The sequence below is a fragment of the Sciurus vulgaris genome (assembly GCF_902686455.1).
Source record: "Sciurus vulgaris genome assembly, chromosome: 5".
NCBI classification, from domain to species: domain Eukaryota; kingdom Metazoa; phylum Chordata; class Mammalia; order Rodentia; family Sciuridae; genus Sciurus; species Sciurus vulgaris.
In genome coordinates, this window is record NC_136465.1 from 6,180,222 (window position 1) to 6,200,566 (window position 20,345).

General features: G+C 42.7%; 1 protein-coding gene and 1 long non-coding RNA gene across 2 annotated transcripts in view; both read right to left on the reverse strand.

Annotated features, from left to right (window-relative positions):
- The window catches only part of LOC306660663, a 781,776-nt gene that overhangs the window by 671,466 nt on the left and 89,965 nt on the right, over positions 1-20,345 (reverse strand). The window lies entirely within an intron of this gene.
- On the reverse strand, positions 6,462-19,924 carry LOC306662149 (putative protein FAM90A26; the record flags this gene model as incomplete). The annotated part of the gene is made up of 5 exons (XM_079141722.1): positions 19,880-19,924; positions 9,240-9,416; positions 8,576-8,775; positions 8,046-8,154; positions 6,462-7,415 (listed from the first exon to the last, which is right to left on the reverse strand). The coding sequence occupies exons 2-5, from the start codon at positions 9,366-9,368 to the stop codon at positions 6,462-6,464; spliced, it is 1,392 nt and encodes a 463-aa protein (XP_078997848.1). The 5' UTR covers positions 9,369-9,416; positions 19,880-19,924.

Below are 20,345 nucleotides of genomic sequence, written 5' to 3' on the forward strand. Positions count from 1 at the left end.
GCAGCTGCAGAGGGAGAAACTCAGACCTTGGCTGTCTCCCTCATTAGACTAACCATTGCAAATCAGCCAGAATATGAACGATTGCCCTTTGCTGTGTTCAAAGAATTAAGGAGGATAGTGTAGAAGAGTGGAATTAATAGTAATCTTACTCTTAACATTATAGAGGGGCTGGGAATGGGTTATGCCTTGGTTCCTAGTGATTGGAAAACATCGGTGAAAATGGTTACTTCTCCTGCCCAGAATACAGTGTTTTCATAAGAATACTCTGATTTAGACCATGTTCAAGCTGAGGATAATGCTCAAGGGAATGTTAATATTGATTATGATGAACTGCTTGGCATGGGGCAAAGAGGGCCATTACAACAACGAGCTCAGTTGCCCAGAGCCACCATTGCTCAGATTAGAACCTCAGTTTGTAAGGCATGGCGGAGGATCCCAGACACTTGGGATCCTTCCAAATCTTTGCTGCAATTTGACAAGCCTCAGGGGAGTCTTTTATTACTTTCCTTAACCAATTGACTGAAGCCATTGAAAGGCAAGTAGACAATTTGGAGGCTGCAAATATTCTGACCAAACAGTTGGCTTATGAAAGTTTCAACCAAGATGGTAAGGAACTGATAAAGTCTATTAACCATAAAGTGGATACTACACTATCTGATCTTACAAAGGCATGTCAAAATGTTGGTACTGAGACTCATAATGTGACTTTACTTTCTGCTGCTCTAAAGTTCCCTGATAAACTTTGATATAATTGTAAATTCTGTCCATCTTCTAAATAAATAGATAAAAATAAATAAATAAATAAATAATTAAATAAATAAATCAATCAATCAATAAATAAGGGCCACAAAAATGGCCCAATCAGAAAAGGTCTAGTCTGTCTTAAAGGATTTCGCTGGGCTAATCAATGCAGATCTAAAACAGACATGTCAGGAAACCCAATTTCTGGTCACCTCCCGACCCAGGGATAAAAGAAGGAGGAACCCTTTTCATCCACAGATGGGGATGTCTCTTCTTCACAGATTTTTCCAATTTGAAAAAAGTTATTTCTTAGCTCTATAGGTCTTTTGCCTGAGTTTGTGGGTGTTCTAAATACAGGATCCTGTCTTCATCACATGGGGACAATCTGAGTTCTCTTTCCCTTTTGCGAGCTACCCAAGATACTTAATTTCCAACTCTTGCTTGACTTTCATAGATACAGTTTCAAGATTTAGGTTAAAGAGGAGTGTGGAATGTGGACATCCTTGTCCTGTTTCTGTATTTAGATAAAATACTCACGGTTCTACCCCTCGATAATGTTGCCCTTGGATTTGTGAGCTATAACCAGTGGGCTGATGAGGTCAATTTCCTCTATCACTAGATTTTCTGCTGTTGTAAGCACAAATGGGTGATGGACTCTGGCATCTTTTGGGGAGACATGCAAGGAGATAATCAAAGGATATTTGTCCTCCTGACGATTATGTGCTGAAATACATTTACTGATTTCCTTAGGTCCAACCAAATTGCATCCCCAGGTAGTAAACATATACTTATCTAAAAAATAATAGAATTATTGACATCCTTGACTTTTAACTAAGGCTTCCTTAGGTAGAAAGACAAGACAAATTATTATTCAGAAAAAGGAAGCAAATTTAGTAAGTGTCAAATGCCATTTAGTGTATCTTGCTTTTATCAGGTTCCTAAGTCTTAATATTCATTCCACCTGTCCAATCTGAACGTGCTTCTAACAAGTTTTGCCACAGAAAGATTGCCAAAGTGGTCCAGGGAGACAGCAAGTATCTAGGTCCCAATATTGTCAAATCAGGGACACTGAGTAGAGTCATGTTTTGCAAAGGTTTGAGTCACAGATTTACAGGAAATTGTCCCTGGGAGATTCTGTTGCTTTCAGTGGCTTACATTTTGGATCACGTCACCCTGGGGCAGTATAAAAATCCAGGACCATGACCAGTAATCACTAGTCCTTTCCCTGGCCTCTTGGAGGTTGCATCTCCTGCTCTACTGTGTCTTCAGCAGCCACCAGTCTGACATCCTTCTCACAGAAAAGAGCAGAACAATGGAATCTCAGATGGTTTCCCTTTTCCAATTGTTTTTCAGATTGTTGGTGTAAATATTGAGAGATTGGAAGAAAAGGAATGCCGGAGGTGTCAGTGCTGGGCTAAGGATTGTTTCATTTTAAATATTGTGAGGGGGACAAAATACATTTTGGTGTAAATGGGTGGTGGATTTGGGGTGTTACCTTAATTACTTCTTAGCTCTATAGGTCTTTTGGCTGAGTTTGTGGGTCTTCTAAATACAGGATCCTGTCCTCATTGATTACTTCTGAGATTAGTCAAATACATGTCCCTGGGGAACTTTGCAAAATTTCTACCCAAATTCAAGGACCTCTACCTAAGGGTACCTTTGGTTTAATTTTGTTCTGCTCTCACAGTGCTAAAGAAGGAAAATTTATAATTCCTGGAGTGATTGATTCTGATTATACTTCTGTAATAAACATTCAAGTTTGGTCTCATGTACCCTTAAACCTCCCCAATGGGTCCTCCATAGCTCAATTAATTGCCATTCCTTATAATACTGTGTAGAAACAGGGTTACAGCAGATTGAGGAAGTGTCCATGAGCATAAGCGCGTGGGAATACATTCCTATCTGGTGGCGCATGAAGCCTCCTCCCCTGCCCTTTTGTGCCCATGGTCCCCCAGCTGCACTTGTGCCAAGGCCCAAGCAACCACTTTGTGAGGCATCAGATGAAGGAGCATGCGGGAAGGACAGTCACCTGAAGCCCTGCTCTACGCATGCTGCTCTCCTGTAGTAATCAAATCTGTGGCATGAAAGGACTTGTGGGAGGAGCTTCTGTTTGAACTGGAAACATCTGTGAAGGAGAGACATCCGCATCTGTGGATGAAAAGGGTTCCTCCACCTTTGGCCCTGGGTCGGGAGGTGACCAGAAATTGGGTTTTCTGACATGTCTGTTTTAGATCTGCATTGATTAGCCCAGCGAAATCCTTTAAGACAGACTAGACCTTTTCTGATTGGGCCATTTTTGTGGCCCTTATTTATTTATTGATTTATTTTTATCTTACAGTCCTTTAGAAGATGGCCAGAATTTACAATTATATCAAAGTTTATCAGGGAACTTTAGAGCAGCAGCCAGTAAAGCCACATTATGAGTCTCAGTACCAACATTTTGACATGCCTTTGTAAGATCAGATAGTGTAGTATCCACTTTATGGTTAATAGACTTTATTAGTTCCTTACCATCTTGGTTGGAACTTTCATAAGCCAGCTGTTTGGTCAGAATATTTGCAGCCTCCAAATTGTCTACTTGCCTTTCAATGGCTTCAGTCAATTGGTTAAGGAAAGTAATAAAAGACTCCCCTGAGGCTTGTCAAATTGCAGCAAAGATTTGGAAGGATCCCAAGTGTCTGGGATCCTCCGCCATGCCTTACAAACTGAGGTTCTAATCTGAGCAATGGTGGCTCTGGGCAACTGAGCTCGTTGTTGTAATGGCCCTCTTTGCCCCATGCCAAGCAGTTCATCATAATCAATATTAACATTCCCTTGAGCATTATCCTCAGCTTGAACATGGTCTAAATCAGAGTATTCTTATGAAAACACTGTATTCTGGGCAGGAGAAGTAACCATTTTCACCAATGTTTTCCAATCACTAGGAACCAAGGCATAACCCATTCCCAGCCCCTCTATAATGTTAAGAGTAAGATTACTATTAATTCCACTCTTCTACACTATCCTCCTTAATTCTTTGAACACAGCAAAGGGCAATCGTTCATATTCTGGCTGATTTGCAATGGTTAGTCTAATGAGGGAGACAGCCAAGGTCTGAGTTTCTCCCTCTGCAGCTGCCTGCCTGAGACAGTCAGATGAACAGACTGGACTGGGGGAGGAAGAGAAGGAGGGGGAGGAGCAGGAACTCAAGGAGAGGGCTGAGAACAAACTTCAGTCTCAGAGACTACCGGAGAAGTTTTTGGCTCTGTCAAGGATATTTTTCAGAAAGCATCTCGATGCAAATACTATGCATGTAACACAGATTTAGGCTCCTCTTGCAATTTTTTACCTATGTATTCCCAATCTTTGGGTCTTAAGGACCCACTCTCTGGATACCATGGACAGCAAGAATCTATTTCAGACAGCAAAGCAGCAAGATCAGCATTACTTACAGTATGGTTAGCCTTATGAAGCAAATAAGAATGTTCAGCTTGATGAGGACATTGACGGTCATACAGGGAACTCCCCAGAGCTTACCAGTGGGATTGGTACCAGTCGATGAGTGATGCGTCAAAGACTGTTCCAGGGAGTAAGCTCTGCCCTTCTCCCATCAACAAGTTCAGAAGGGTCCCTGCTTAGAGCACCAGCTGTAAAGGTTAACTGGGGTCCAGCTATAAGGGTTGAGGAGAGAGCTAAAAAGAGGCAAACACACAGGATGGCAATGAGCAAGAAGTGGCTTTCATGCGAAAACCAGTCCAGTTTATTATCTCTTCCAGTGTCATATCAGGTTACCTAGGTTCCATAGTACAGTTAGCTTTGCGTACGTGCGGATCACATAACTTGCTTGCTTCTCAGAGTCCACTAGTACCAACGGCTTTCATAACAAGGCAATGTCTCCAGGCCTCAAGGACAGAGGATTCTCAGAGCATCTCCAAGCGCCTTTTGTCCTGAGGAGTGTTCTTGCCTCGAAGGACTTTTGCTCCTCTGTACATTAACTGAACTGAAATCCTACACCCATGAGGTGGGCCCAGAGCCCACTAGCCCCGAGAGCAGAGTGGGTAGCAGAAATCTTTCCTGTCCCTGCTCTGCACTCTTTCTTCTCATCCCTTGGCTGTCAGTACCATTCCTTCCTTGTCTGGATGTTCACCTGTCACTGCAGGTGCTCACACAAAGGGGTATGTGAAAGAACTCGCACATAACTTGGCATTCCCAACACCATTGTCAATACACATGACCCTCTGAACAACAGTTGAGGAACCAGGAAAGGCGCAGGAAAGCCCCCTCTACTCAAAAAAATGGATAGTATTTTCCTAAGGCTGCAAAGCCCAGACATCATTTTTTCTGCATCTCCATTTATTCAGGCTCAGAAATCAAGTGATCTTTCATGGAACAAATGGGGAGTACTCCAGAACCCACTGGATTCTCCAGAAAGAATAAGAGTTGGTGGGAGGGGCTGAGCATGCTGTGTCTGTGTCCCCAAGATCAGTACTATAGGATCAATTGTGCCAGGAACTAACAAATGCCACGCTACTGACATCTTGAAGATGTCTATCCTTGGCTCAATCCTTGAAGCCCAGAAGCACAGTTGAGTCATTTCAGCCCAGCTACAGAAAGAGGTGCCCATACCTTAAGGTGCCAGAAGCCACGAGGAGCCCAATGCATTTCTTCCCGGGCTCTCAGTGGGGGACCTGCTTGGGATAAGAAGGATCTTCAGCAGTCCAGATGCTGTCTCTGAATAGGAATACCAATGTCAGCGCCATCAGGGAAGAGGGGGAGTTCAGTTGCCCAGCCTTCCCTAGAGAGCCACAGAGTCTTTGTGGATCCTGAGCAGACCAGTTTCTAAAGACTAGGCATGGCAATTGCATGTGAAGACAAGTACTCTGTCCACCAATGGCAGTGATTCCTCAATTGCTGACATTTAGGACTACCTGGAGAGTATATAAAAGCCTCAAGGTTCAGGAATCAAAATGATCAGAAGAACTCTTTTATCTGGAATAATCAATTTCATGACTTTATTATGGTACAAGGGAAAATGCAGTGACACATACTTCACTGCTCAAAATGAGTGATCTGAATTGACAATATCTGAGACAACCGGGAGGTAACAAGCCAGGCAAATTGACCACCATTGCACAGAAAATGCACTTTGCGGGAGAGGAATGGTTTTGAGTGGAATGTGAACAGCTAGGCACTCAAACTATGGACACAATAAAACATGGACAGACTTTTACTAGGATTAACATGAAACTTAAGTACATGTTTGCAAAGAAAGTAAATGAGCACAATGAGTAATGCCGAGGAACCTGTCCCCAATGGTTTCTACTGACATACTCTACAGTCAAGCCCTCCCATCACAAGCCAGGACATGACTGCAAAGACAGAGTTCCCAGTGATCAGCCATTGTTTGCCCTCAATTCAGTCACAGGACAACAGAGAGTCACCCAAGCCTCCTACTTACACTATAATTCAATATATACACGTGCATATCCCCTCCATTTTACATTCTATGGAGTGTACAGAGAATCCTTCACAACCAGTTGACAAGTCACATTTGAAACTTCTGTCATTCAGAGCCAATGTCTGTGTCTGCTCCAGCACTCTATGCAGTCCCCAAATTTGCATCTGCCACATACTTAGAGAGGTCCTATGACCCAGGTGCAGCCGCTCCCTGCACCTCAGTCCCACAGTCCTCTCTACGTCACTTGAGACTAGGTGGTGAGTCTTCCCAGCCATGGAGTGCCTCACTCCTTGTCACTGTCATCAGAGGAGGAGGATACCTGAAGGTCCTCATAGAGGCAACTCACAGGCACATGGGAACTGTGTCCGTCAGACTTGTCAAGAAAAGGAGTACTCATTGCAGAAGCATTGGGTTTTGTAGGGGGAGAGGAACAGGGAGCCGTAATGAACTTGGAGCTCCAATAGTCATGGTGCAGTCTCCTGAAGACCATTCTGAGGGTCTGTCGTGGAACACAGCTGGCCGCTGGAGGATTGGCATTGGTGCAGGGTAGGACAGGATTCAGGACAGGGCTTTTCCTTGGAGGGTGAAGATCCACGCTGGAACCCTGAAGTGGAGTTTTCCTGGTCACTTGGGGTGACACTTTGAATCTGAGTCCACTTGTAGAAGGCAAAGATTGTGAAGATGTGCAAACTTCCATGCCTGGACTTCCAGTGCTCCAATGTGGAGTCAGGTTAGGGTCGACCCTAAGTTTCTTTGGGGCATGCTGGCTTGCCTTGACAGAATCCTGGGCATGTCTCTTGATAGGGGCCCCAATACTGAGTGTGGGGACCTGGGCTGTTCTCCATGCTGTAGCCTGCAGGAAGGGCTGTTTGTTCACAACAGGGCCCCTGGCAGTGGATTGAGGATGGAGCACCTGGCCCACACCACGGCTTTTAGAGGTAGCCTGGGCAACATTAAGGGAGCCACCCTCTGGTTTTTCATCTGCTCCCTTCACATGGAGGGCAGTGTTCTGGCCAGACCGCCTTACTGCTGGCTGGCTGGTGCCAGTGATGGCTACTTCCTGTCCTTTCATGGACACAGGGATGGAGTAGAAATCCCGTTCATTTCTTTGGGAGGGTTGTGATGTAGGGAGGATGGGTCTCTCATCAGTGTTCTTGACAGGTGGCTGACTCTCCAACACAGGGCCCAGGACAGAACTCTTGCAGGGTATATGGATGGGCGGTGGCCTTCTGGTTGGCTGGACGGCAAGACATACACATAAAACATTCATTAGTACTTGCTCTCTGTCAAGAAAAAATGAAAAGCATATAGGCCAAGGACCACAGAACATGAAGTTCAAGCATAAGACGATTCATCAGTCACCTAGAGTAAAAGGTACGCTCCAACTGAGTGATCGATAGTAGAACACCAACTATAATATCTACCTGACATGTTGCAGGGCATATTGGAAAATATCCCATTCTTAACATTAGGCCTCATTGTTTGAGATGTAAAAGGCTGCTTAATGTGTTATTTGGTGTGATGCAGATGGCTAATGCTCCTTTGAGCAGAGTGCGATGGCTGAGGAGATTTTGTACCAAAGCTCAGAGTGTTCACCCACTTTCAGTAAGAATATTCCTGCAGAGTACATTCTATCCTTTCAGACACTGGAATAAACTTGGTCTATATGCACCCCCATTCCTAATCAGGAGAGATATGAAAGGAATCCCACAAAGTATTGCAAACACCGTACCTGAAATACACACAAGCCGGAGTCACATTGCCCTTAATAAGCTATAGCAAGTCCCTCAGCAGCAGGGAAATGGAACAGGAAGAAACCGAGTTTATCCAGAGCAGAAAAAGAGCAGCCCACCATGGAGATTCTCACCCTCAGATAGGCACTGGATTCTGTCCCTTCCTTCCAATTTGGTTGCTGCCACCCCTGAAGTCTCCTAGGAATTCTCTGGAACAGACACTTCCTCTGCTGCTCTTTTTGCCTGCAGAACAAACCAAGGTATTTGGATGAATCCAGAGCAGGAAGTAAATGTTCATGTCCCATTTCCCTTAGTGTTTGGTCTGATACGGTTTGACCATTCCTAGATCTGTGCCTTCCCTTATGTACCACCCACTCTGTAACTCCAGCCTTCCCTTCTCATTTTCCACTAAGTTGAATCACAAGGACTCATTGCCTTTGTGCTTATCATGGTCATGTTCCTAGACGGCCCTGAATCCTGCCCCTTACTGGAGGCATGGGAGAAGAGTGACTTCCAGGGTGTGGCATTCTGAAGTGATGTCCTTGCCTAATTCTTTTCTACTTACCTTGTCATTACACACAGCTGTGATCATTGTGTGGAGGAGGAAGGTCACCACCCCTTTGACTTCAGTGCCCAGGCTTGGAAACCCCTACCCATCACTCACCGTTGTCCCTGGTCCTTCATTCTCTCAAGCTGCTCAAATCTTCCTGCATCATGGAGAGACTCAAGCTGCCTTGGTGTCTGGTTCTCCTTCTCCTTCTTTGGGCCCAAGGGTTGTGGGGTCAGTGCCCCATCCCAGCACTTCATGGGGCATCTTCTGCTCCTTGAAGTGTGTCCAAAGGCCCCACAGTCCTTGCACTTGACCTGTGGGTGCAAAAAGACAAGTTGCCATCAGTAAGCACACACAAAGGCAGGTCTGCAGTGTTGAGGTTCAGATGGATTTTCAAGACTTAGTTAAGCTTTGTTTTAGATTAAAGATGCAGACTTGTGCACCAGGAATTTATAGGATCACCAGGATTGCTGAAGTTCATTGGAAAGCATATGTTGTTAGAATCCCTAGAAGGAAGAATTGAATGTTCCAAAGGTGATGATACTGAGCCAGAATTCAAGAAAAGTAATAACACATGGCTGAATAGGCGCCTAATTTGGATGGAAGATATCTCATCACATCATATGAAGCGACTCATTTACCTGCGAGCAGGTCCCAGGCCTGGCCTTCATGGGTTTTAGCAGGAGATTTGAGTTGTAGAGGCCAAATCAGCAATATCTGAGCCAGACTCTGACCCATGCTGCCCCCAGGATCCTGACTCTTCCAGGCCTCCACTTACCTGGGGGTTCTCCTCCTCTGGTGGGGGAACCCTCTGCCGGACAGCTCTCCTCTGCTGGTGCTTCTCACTCTGGGTTTTAATGAGCCTTTGGGATGGAGGCTGTGAGGAACGACCTGTCCACTGCCACATGTTCTTGATGTCAGGTCTTTCTTCCTCAGAGGCTGAGATTTGGATTTCCTGAGTCATGGAGAAAAGATGAATATATTCATAACCACAGAGAAATGGTATGTCCATTGGACTTTGTTTACATTGTGGTGTTGAGCAACCCTCACAACCGCTGAGGAAACTCTATTTCCCAGAGTGCAGTGTTACATTTCCAGATGTGTCTTTTTTTCACAGCTACAGGTACATGGCCCTAGGAGAGGACCTTGCTATGACTCTGACACATCATATATGGATGCTTATTTTAGATTTGTATTGAGTGACTGATTCTGGACAATATGCTCATTTCCTTTATAACACAGTGCATTAGAGGTAAGAACAACAGTGTTTCCCCACATTTACAAAATAATGATTGTTACAAGGATGGATGGATGGAAGCCCCTTATGCACATCCTTAAAAATTAAAAACACAGCAGTTACCCTTCCAAAGAATTCACTGCTATATTTAATATCACCAGAAGTGATCTTCACGCATGCATTTATGAAGATACTGTCTTGTGTTAGCTTTGGTAGATGAAGGTGATGGTCTGGATTCTATTTGCTGTCTTATATTAGCTCCCCATTATTTAACTACAGTATTAGTGAATTTGGAATGAGAATATGTGCCCTATGTATGAGCAAATGAAATATTTAGACTTTAAATGTCCATGGGATATATTAAGCCTGACATCAATGTCCAACAGTTACAAAATACTTGAAAACAGTATCCTGCATCTTTTCTGATCACAATGGAATAAAATGGCAAATCAGCAGCAAAAGAAACAATAGGAATTATCAACTAGGTCAAAATGGAAAATCTCCCCTTTGACAAAATCTGAGACTCTGAACAGTGTGGAGAGAATTTTACAAATTGCTTCAATCAGAGGAAAATCAAAAAGCAACACATCAAACTTGGGGGCTTACAGCAAGAGCAGTGCTGAGCTGTACCTTCTTGAGCTGCCTACATTGCAAAAACTTTCAGAAGTCTCAAATTAGTAATCGACTTTGTTATCTCCAGTACATAAAAAAGGAACAAGGTATGAATCACAAAATCAGAAGCAGAAGGAGGTAATAAATATCACAGCACAAATGAAAGAAGGACACAAAGGACAGTGGTCAATGAAACAGAGACCACATTTTGGAAAAGATAATTGAGATAGAAAAAAAAATCTCAAGGAAATCAGCTGCAGACCAATATTCTTGCTGAAATTAGATGCGGTATTTCATGAGAAAAGTCTGACCAACTGCATTCAAAAGCATATTCTATATGTAGTACACAGTGATCACATTAGTTTTTTCCTTGGGTGAGCAAGTTTGGTTTGGACATAAGGAAGTCAATAAGTGTATTATGGCACATAATTGTCAGGAGGACAAAAATCCCATTATGATCTCCTCACATGCCCCAAAACCAGTTGCCAGTGTCTAGCACCCATTCGTGTTTACAACACCAGAAAAACTAGGAATAGAGGGAACTGAACTCAGCAGCCCACAGCATCTCACAGGCTATAGCTGACTAATCCAAGGGCAACATTATCCAGGGGAAGAACCAAGAGCATTTTATCTGAACACAGAAACAGGACAAGCATGATCAAAATCCAAACTACTCTTCAATCAAAATCTTGAAACTGTAGCCATGAAAATCTAGCAAAACATGGAAATTAAGTACCCTGAGTAGACAGAAACAGGGAATGAGAACTCAGATTGGCCCCGTTTGCTGAGGATAGTATCCTGTATTTAGAAGACCCACAAACTCTGCCAGTGTACCTATAGAGCTCATAATGTTTGAGGCAGGCAGTGGAGACAAGGTCAACACCCCAAATCCATGAGCAAGATTTATTATGCCCCCTCAGTAGAAAGACACACAATTTAAAATGAAACAATCTTAGCCAAGCACTGAATCCTCCAGCATTTTTTTTTCTCCAATCTTTTAATATTTCAAGCAACAATGTGAACAAACCTGGAAAAGGGAAAGCAACCTTAGGTCCCACTGTTCTTCTCTTTTCTGTGAGAAGGTTGTCAGACAGGAGGCTGCTGGAGACAGAGCAGGGCAGGAGATGCAGCCTCCAGGATACCAGGGAAAGGACTAGATTAGACTGGTCATGGTCCTGGACTTTTTTACTTCCCCAGGGTGACGTGATCCAAAACGTGAGCTACTGAATGAAACAGAATTTCACAGGGTCAATTTCCTGTAAAATCGTGACTCACAACTTTACACCACATGACTCTACTCAGTTTCCTTGATTTGCAAATCATTGGGTCCTAGATACTTGAGTTTCCCTGCACCACTTTGTCAATCTTTCTGTGGGAAAAATTTGTTAGGAACATGTTCAGATTGGACAGGTGGAATGACTATAAGAATTTAAGAACCTGACAACAACAGGATACTCTAAATAGCATTTGATACTTACTAAGTTTTCTTCCTGTGTTATCAATGATTATTTGTCTTGTCTTTCTACCTAAGGAAGATTTAGTTAAAAGTCAAGTATTTCAATAATTCTATTATTTGTTAGATACACATACGTTTACTAACTGGGGATACAATTTGTTTAGACATAAAGAAATCAATAAAAGTATTTCTGCACATAATCATCAGCAGGGCAAATGTCGTTTGATTTTGTTGCATGGGCCACGAAAACATGCCAGAGTCCATCACCCATTTGAGCTCACAACACCAGAAAATCTAAGGATAGAGGAAACTCACCCTAGCTGCCCACAAATTATAGCTCACAAATCCAAGGACAACATTATCCAGGGGAAGAACTGAGAGCATTTTATCTAAATACAGAAACAGGACAAGCATGCCCACATTCCACACTCCTCTTTAACCTAAATATTGAAGCTGTATCCATGAACGTCAAGCAAGAGTTGGAAATTAAGTATCTTGTGTAGACAGCAAAAGGGAAAGAGAACTCAGATTGTTCCCATATGATGGGGGCAGGATCCTATATTTAGAAGACCCACACACTCAGCCAAAAGACCTATAATGCTAAGAAAAAATTAGTCCAAGAAGTGGAGGTAATATCAACACCCCAAATCTACCAGCCGTTCACAAAAAAATTTATTTTGTCCCCCTCACACAATTTAAAATGAAGCAATCCTTAGCCCAGCACTGACACGCCCAGCATTTCTTTTTTCCTGCAATCTCTCAATATATACACCAACAATCTGAAAAGCACCTGGAAAAGGGAAACCAACTTGAGATCCCACTGTTCTGCTTTTTTCTGTGAGCAGGTTGTAAGACTGGAGGCTGCTGGAGACACAGCAGAGCCGGAGATGCAACCTTCAGGATGCCAGAGGAAGGACTAGTGAGGACTAATCATGGTCCTGGACTTTTATTCTGCCCCAGGGTGACGTGATCCAAAACGTGAGCTACTGAAAGCAACAGAATCTTGCAGCGTCCATTTCCTGTAAATGCCTGACTCACAAGGTTGCATCGCACGAATCTACTCGGGGTCACTGATTTGCCAATCATTGGGTCCTATAATCATGCTGGTTCCCCCGACCACGTTGTCAATCTTTCTGTGACAAAAGCATGTTAGGAACATGTGCAGATAAGACATATGGAATGACTATAAGGACTTAGGAACCTGACAAATGCACGATACTCTAAATGGCATTTGGTACTTACTAATTTTGTTTCCAGTCTTCTGAATGATTATTTGTTTTGCCTTTCTTCCTAAGGAAGCCTTAGTTAAAAGTCAAGGATTTCAATAATTCTATTATTTGTTAGATACCGAAATGTTCACTACCTGGGGATGCAATTTGGTTGGACATAAGGAAATCAATAAATGTATTTCTGCACATAATCATCAGTAGGGCAAATACTGTTTGATTTTCATGCATGGCCCCCCAAAACATGCCAGAGTCCATCACCCATTGGAGCTTACAATACCAGAAAATCTAGGGATAGAGGAAACTGACCGTAGCTGCCCACCGGTTATAGATCACAAATCCAAGGGCAACACTCTCCAGGGAAGAACAGAGAGCATTTGATCTAAATACACAAACAGGGCAAGCATGCCCACATTCCACACTCCTCTTTAACCTAAGTCTTGAAACTGTATCCATGCAAGTCAAGCAAGAGATGGAAATTAAGTATCTTGAGTAGACAGCAAAAGGGAAAGAGAACTCAGATTGTTCCCATATGATGGGGGCAGGATCCTGTATTTAGAAGACCCACACACTCAGGCAAAGACCTATAGAGCTAAGAAAAAATTAGTCCAAGAAGTGTAGGTAATATCAACACCCCAAATCCACCCGCGGTTTACAAGAAAATTTATTTTGTCCCCCTCATACAATATAAAAAGAAATAATCGTTAGACCAGCACTGACACCTCCGACATTCCTTTTCCTCCAATCTATCAATATGCACAGCAACAATCTGAAAAACGCCTGGAAAAGGGAAACCAACCTGTGTTCCCACTGTTCTTCTCTTTTCTGTGAGCAGGTTGTCAGACAGGTGGCTGCTGGAGACAGAGCAGGGCGGGAGATGCAACCTCCAGGATGCCACAGAAAGGACTAGTGAAAACTGGTCATGGTCCTGCACTTTTATAGTCCCCCATGGTCACATGATCCAAACTCAAGCCACTGAAAGCAACGGAATTTCCCAGGGACAATTTCCTGTAAATCCGTGACTCACACCACAAAGTGGCAAAACCACATGACTCTTCTCATAGTCCCTAATTTGCCAACCATTGGGACCTAGATACTTGCTGTCTCCCTGGACCACATTGGCAATCTTTCTGTTGCAAAATCTTGTTAGAAAAATGTTGAGCTTGGACAGCTGGAAAGTCTATTACAACTGAGGAACCTGACAAAAGCAAGATACTCTAAATGGCATTTGGTACTTACTAATTTTGCTTCCTCTGTTCTGAATGATTATTTGTCTTGTCTTTCTACTTACGAAAGCCTTAGTTAAACATTAAGGATTTCAATAATTCTATCATTTGTTAGATACACATATGTTTACTACCTGGGAATGCAATTTGGTTGGACCTAAGGAAATAAGAAAATGTATTTCAGCACATAATCGTCAGGAGAACAAATATCCTCTGATTATCCCCTTGCATGTCTCCCCAACAGATGCCAGAGTCCATCACCCATTTGTGCTTAAAACACCAGAAAATCTAGGGATAGTGGAAACTGACTGTAGCCGCCCACAGGTTGTAGCTCACAAATCCAAAGGCAACATTATTCAGGGGAAAAACCAACAGCATTTTCTCTAAATACAGAAACAGGACGAGCATGCCCACATTCCACACTCCTCTTTAAACTAAATCTTGAAACTCTATCCATGAATGTCAAGCAAGAGATGGAAATTAAGTATTTTGAGTAGACAGCAATATGGAAAGATAAATCAGATTGTCACCATATGATGCGGACAGGATCCTGTATTTAGAAGACCCACAAAGACAGCCAAAAGACCTATAGAGCTAAGAAAAAATTAGGCCAAGAAGAGTAGGTAATATCAACACCCCAAATCCACCAGCCATTTACAAAAAATTTATTTTGTCCCCCTCACACCATTTAAAATAAAACAGTCCTTAGCCCAGCACTGACACCTCCGGCATTCGTTTTCCTCCAATCTGTCAATGTTTACAACAACAACCTGAAAAACACCTGGAAAGGGAAACCAACCTGAGTTCCCACTGTTCTGGTCTTTTCTGTGAAAAGGTTCTCCGACAGGTGGCTGCTGGAGACAGAGCAGAGCAGGACAGGCAACCTCCAGGATGCCAGTGAAAGGACTAGTGAGGCCTGGTCATGGTCCTGCCCTTTTATACTGCCCCAGGGTCACGTGATCCTAAACATGAGCCACTGAAAGCAAGGGAAACTCCCAGGGTCAATTTCCTGTATATCTGTGACTCACACCTTTGCACCACATGACTCTCCTCAGCGTCCCTGATTTGCAATCACTGGTACCTAGATATTGCTGTTTCCCTGGACCACTTTGGCAATCTTTCTGTGGCAAAAACTTGTTAGAAACATGTTCACATTGGACAGGTGGAATGACTATACGACTTAGGAACCTCATAAAAGCAAGATAATCTAAAAGGCATTCGGTTATTACTAATTTTGCTTTCTGTGTTCTGAATGATTCTTTGTCTTGTCTTTCTACCTAAGGAAGCCTTAGTTAAAAGTCAAGGATTTCAATAATTCTAATATTTGTTAGATACACATATGTTTACTACCTGAGGATGCAATTTGGTTGGACAAAAGGAAATCAATAAAAGTATTAATACACATAATCATCAGCAGGGCAAATATGGCTTGATTTTCTTGCACGGCCCCCCAAATCATGCCAGAGTCCATCACCCATTTGAGCTTACAACACCAGAAAATCTAGGGACAGAGGAAACCGACTCTAGCTGCCACAGGTTATAGGTCACAAATCCAAGGGCAACATTATCCAGGGGAAGAAACAAGAGCATTTTATCTAAATACACAAACAGGGAAAGCATTCCCACATTGCACACTCCTTTTTAACCTAAATCTTGAAACCGTATCCATGAAAGTCAAGCAAGAGTTGAAATTAAGTATGTTGAGTAGACAGTAACAAGGAAAGAGAACTCACATTGTCCCCATATGAAGAGGACAGGATCCTGTATTTAGAAGACCCACAAACTCAGCCAAAAACCTACAGAGCTAAGAAAAAATTAGGCCAAGAAGGGGAGGTAATATCAACACCCCAAATGCATCAGCCATTTCCAACAAAATTTATTTTGTCCCCCTCAACAATTTAAAATACAACAATCCTTAGCCTAGCACTGACACCTCCGGCATTCCTTTTCCTCCAATCTATCAATATTTACAGCAAAAATCTGAAAAAGAACTGGAAAAGGGAAACCAACCTGAGATTCCACTGTTGTGCTCTTTTCTGTGAGAAGGTTATCAGACAGGTGGCTGCTGGAAACACAGCAGAACAGGAGATGCAACCTCCAGGATGCCAGGGAAAGGAGTAGTGAGGACTGATCATCGTCCTAGACTTTTATACTGCCCCAGGGTGATGTGATCCAAAATGTGAGCCACTGAAAACAACAGAATCTCCCAGGGACAATTTCCTGTAAATCCGTGACTCCCACCTTTGCACAACATGACTCTACTTAGTGTCCCTGATTTGCCAACCATTGGGACCTAGATACTTGTTGTCACCCTGGACCACTTTGGCAATATTTCTGTGGCAAAAACTTGTTAGAAACATGTTCAGATTGGAAAAGTGGAATGACTATTAAGACTTAGGAACATGATAAAAGCAAGACACTCTAAATGGCATTTGGTACTTACTAATTTTGCTTCCTGTGTTCTGAATGATTATTTGTGTTGTCTTTCTACCTAAGGAAGCCTTAGTTAAAAGTCAAGGATGTGAATGATTCTATTATTTGTTAGATACACATATGTTTACTACCTGGGGATGCAATTTGGTTGGACATAAGGAAATCAATAAAAGTATTTCTGCACATAATCATCAGTAGGGCAAATATCGTTTGATTTTCTTGCATGGTCCCCCAATACATGCCAGAGTCTTATACCCTTTTGAGCTAACAACACCAGAAAATCTAGGGATAGAGGAAACTGACCCTAGCTGCCCACAGGGTACAGCTCACAAATCCAAGAGCAACATTATCCAGCAGAAGTACTGAGACCATTTTATCTAAATACAGAAACAGGACAAGCATGACCACGTTCCACACTCCACTTTATCCTAAATCTTAAAATTGTATCCATGAAAGTCAAGCAAGAGTTGGAAATTAAGGATCTTGAGTAGACAGCAACAGGGAAAGAGAACCAAGATTGTCCCCATATGATGACAGGATCCTGTATTTAGAAGACTCGCAAACTCAGCCAGAAGACCTATAGAGCTTTGAAAAAATTAGGCCAAGAAGTGGAGGTAATATCAACACCCCATATCCACCAGTCGTTTACAACAAAATTTATTTTGTCCCCCTCACACAATTTAAAATATATCAATCCTTAGACCAGCACTGACACCTTCGGCACTCCTTTTCCTCCAAAGTCTCAATATTTACAGCATCAATCTGAAAAACACCTGGAAAAGGGAAACCAACCTGTGCTCCCACTGTTCTTTTCTGTGAGCTGGTTGTCAGAGAGGTGGCTGCTTGAGACAGAGCACGACTGGAGATGCAGCCTCCAGGATGACAGGGAAAGGAGTAGTGAGGACTGGTCATCGTCCTGCACTTTTATACTGCCCCAGGGTCACATGATCCAAAATATGAGCCACTGAAAGCAACTGAATCTCCCAGGGACAATTTCCTGTAAATCCGTGACTCACACCTCAAAGGTGCAAAACCACATGACTCTCCTCATCATCCCTGATTTGCCAACCATTGGGACATAGATACTTGCTGTTTCCCTGGACCACATTGTCAATCTTTCTGTGGAAAAACATGTTAGGATCATGATCAGATTTGACATGTGGAATGACAATAAGGCCTTAGGAACCTCACAAATGCACGATACTCTAAATGGCATTTGGTACTTACTAATTTTGCTTCCTGTGTTCTGAATGATTATTTGTCTTTTCTTTCTACCTAAGGAAGCGGTAGTTAATAGTCAAGGATTTCAATAATTCTATTATTTCTTAGATATCCATAAGTTTACTCCCTGGGGGTGCAATTTGGTTGGACATACGAAAATCAATAAAAGTATTTCTGCACATAATCACCAGAAGGGCAAATATCGTTTGATTTTCTTATATGGCCCTCCAAAACATGCCAGAGTCCAATACCCATTTGAGCTTACAACACCAGAAAATCTAGGGATAGAGTAAACTTACCCTAGCTGCCCACAGGTTATAGGTAAAAAAAACCAAGGACAGCATTATTCAGGGGAAGAACCGAGAGCATTTTATCTAAATACAGAAACAACACAAGCATGCCCACATTCCACATTCCTCTTTAACCTAAATCTTGGAACTGTATCCATGAAAGTCAAGCAAGAGTTGTAAATTAAGTATATTGCGTAGACAGCAACTGGGAAAGAGAACTCAGATTGTCCCCATATGATGAGGACAGGATCCTGTATTTAGAAGACACACAACCTCAGCGAAAAGACCTATAGAGCTAAGAAAAAATTAGGCCAACAAGTGGAGGTGATATCAACACCCCAAATCCACCAGCCGTTTACAACAAAATTTATTTTGTCCCCCTCACAATATTTAAAATGAAACAATCATTAGCATAGCACTGACACCTCCGGCATTCCTTTTCTTCCAATCTCTCAATATTTGCACCAACAATCTGAAAAGCACCTGGAAAATGGAAAACATCTTGAGGTCCCACTGTTCTGCTTTTTTCTGTGAGCAGGTTGTCTGACAGGTGGCTCCTGGAGACACAGTAGAGCAGGAGATGCAACCTCCAGGATGCCAGGGAAAGGACTACTGAGGACTGGTCATGGTCCTGGACTTTTATACTGCCCCAGGGTGTCGTGATCCAAATATGAGCTACTGAAAGCAATGGAAACTCGCAGGGTCAATTTCCTATAAATCCCTGACTCACACCTTTGCACCACTTGACTCTAATCAGCATCCCTGATTTGCCAATCACTTGGTCCTATAAACATGCTGGTTCCCTGGACCACGTTATCGATTTTTCTGTGGCAAGAATGTGTTAGGAACATGTTCAGATTTAACATGTGGAATGACTATAAGGACTTAGGAAACTGACAATTGCACGATACAATAAATGGCATTTGGTACTGACTAATTTTGCTTCCTGAGTTCTGAATGATTATTTGTCTTGTCTTTCTACAGAAGGAAGCCTTAGGTAAAGGTCAAGGATTTCAATAATTCTATTATTTCTCAGATACCCATAAGTTTACTACCTGGGGATGCAATTTGGTTGGACATACGAAAATCAATAAAAGTATTTCTGCACATAATCACCAGAAGGGCAAATATCGTTTGATTTTCTTGCATGGCCCCCCAAAACATGCCAGAGTCCAATACCCATTTGAGCTTACAACACCAGAAAATCTAGGGATAGAGGAAACTTACCCTAGCTGCCCACAGGTTATAGGTCAAAAAACCAAGGACAGCATTATTCAGGGGAAGAACCGAGAGCATTTTATCTAAATACAGAAACAGGACAAGCATGCCCTCATTCCACACTCCTCTTTAACCTAAATCTTGAAACTGTATCCATGAAAGTCAAGCAAGAGTTGGAAATTAAGTATCTTGAGTAGACAGCAAAAGGGAAAGAGAACTCAGATTTTTCCCATATGATGCGGACAGGATCCTGTATTTAGAAGACCCACAAACTCAGCCAAAAGACCTATAGAGCTAAGAAAAAATTAGGCCAAGAAGAGTAGATAATATCAACACCCCAAATCCACCAGCCGTTTACAAAAAATTTATTTTGTCCCCCTCACACCATTTAAAATAAAACAGTCCTAAGCCCAGCATTGACACCTCCGGCATTCGTTTTCCTCCAATCTGTCAATGTTTACACCAACAACCTGAAAAACACTTGGAAAAGGAAACCAACCTGAGTTCCCACTGTTCTGCTCTTTTCTGTGAAAATGTTGTCCGACAGGTGGCTGCTGGAGACAGAGCAGAGCAGGACAGGCAACCTCCAGGATGCCAGTGAAAGGGCTAGTGAGGCCTGGTTATGGTCCTGCACTTTTATACTGCCCCAGGGTCACGTGATCCTAAACACAAGCCACTGTATCTAGGGATACAGGAAAGTAACCCTAGAAGCCCACACATTATAGCTCACAAATCCAAGGGAACATTATCCAGAGGAAGAACCAAGAGCATTTTATCTAAGTACAGAAAAAGTACTTGCATGCCCACAGTCCACACTCCTCTTTAACCTAAATCTTGAAACTGTATCCAAGAAATTCAGCAAGAGTTCGAAATTAAGTATATTGAGTAGACAGCAACAGGCAAAGAGAACTCACATTGTCCCCATATGATGGATACAGGATCCTGTATATAGAAGACCCACAAAC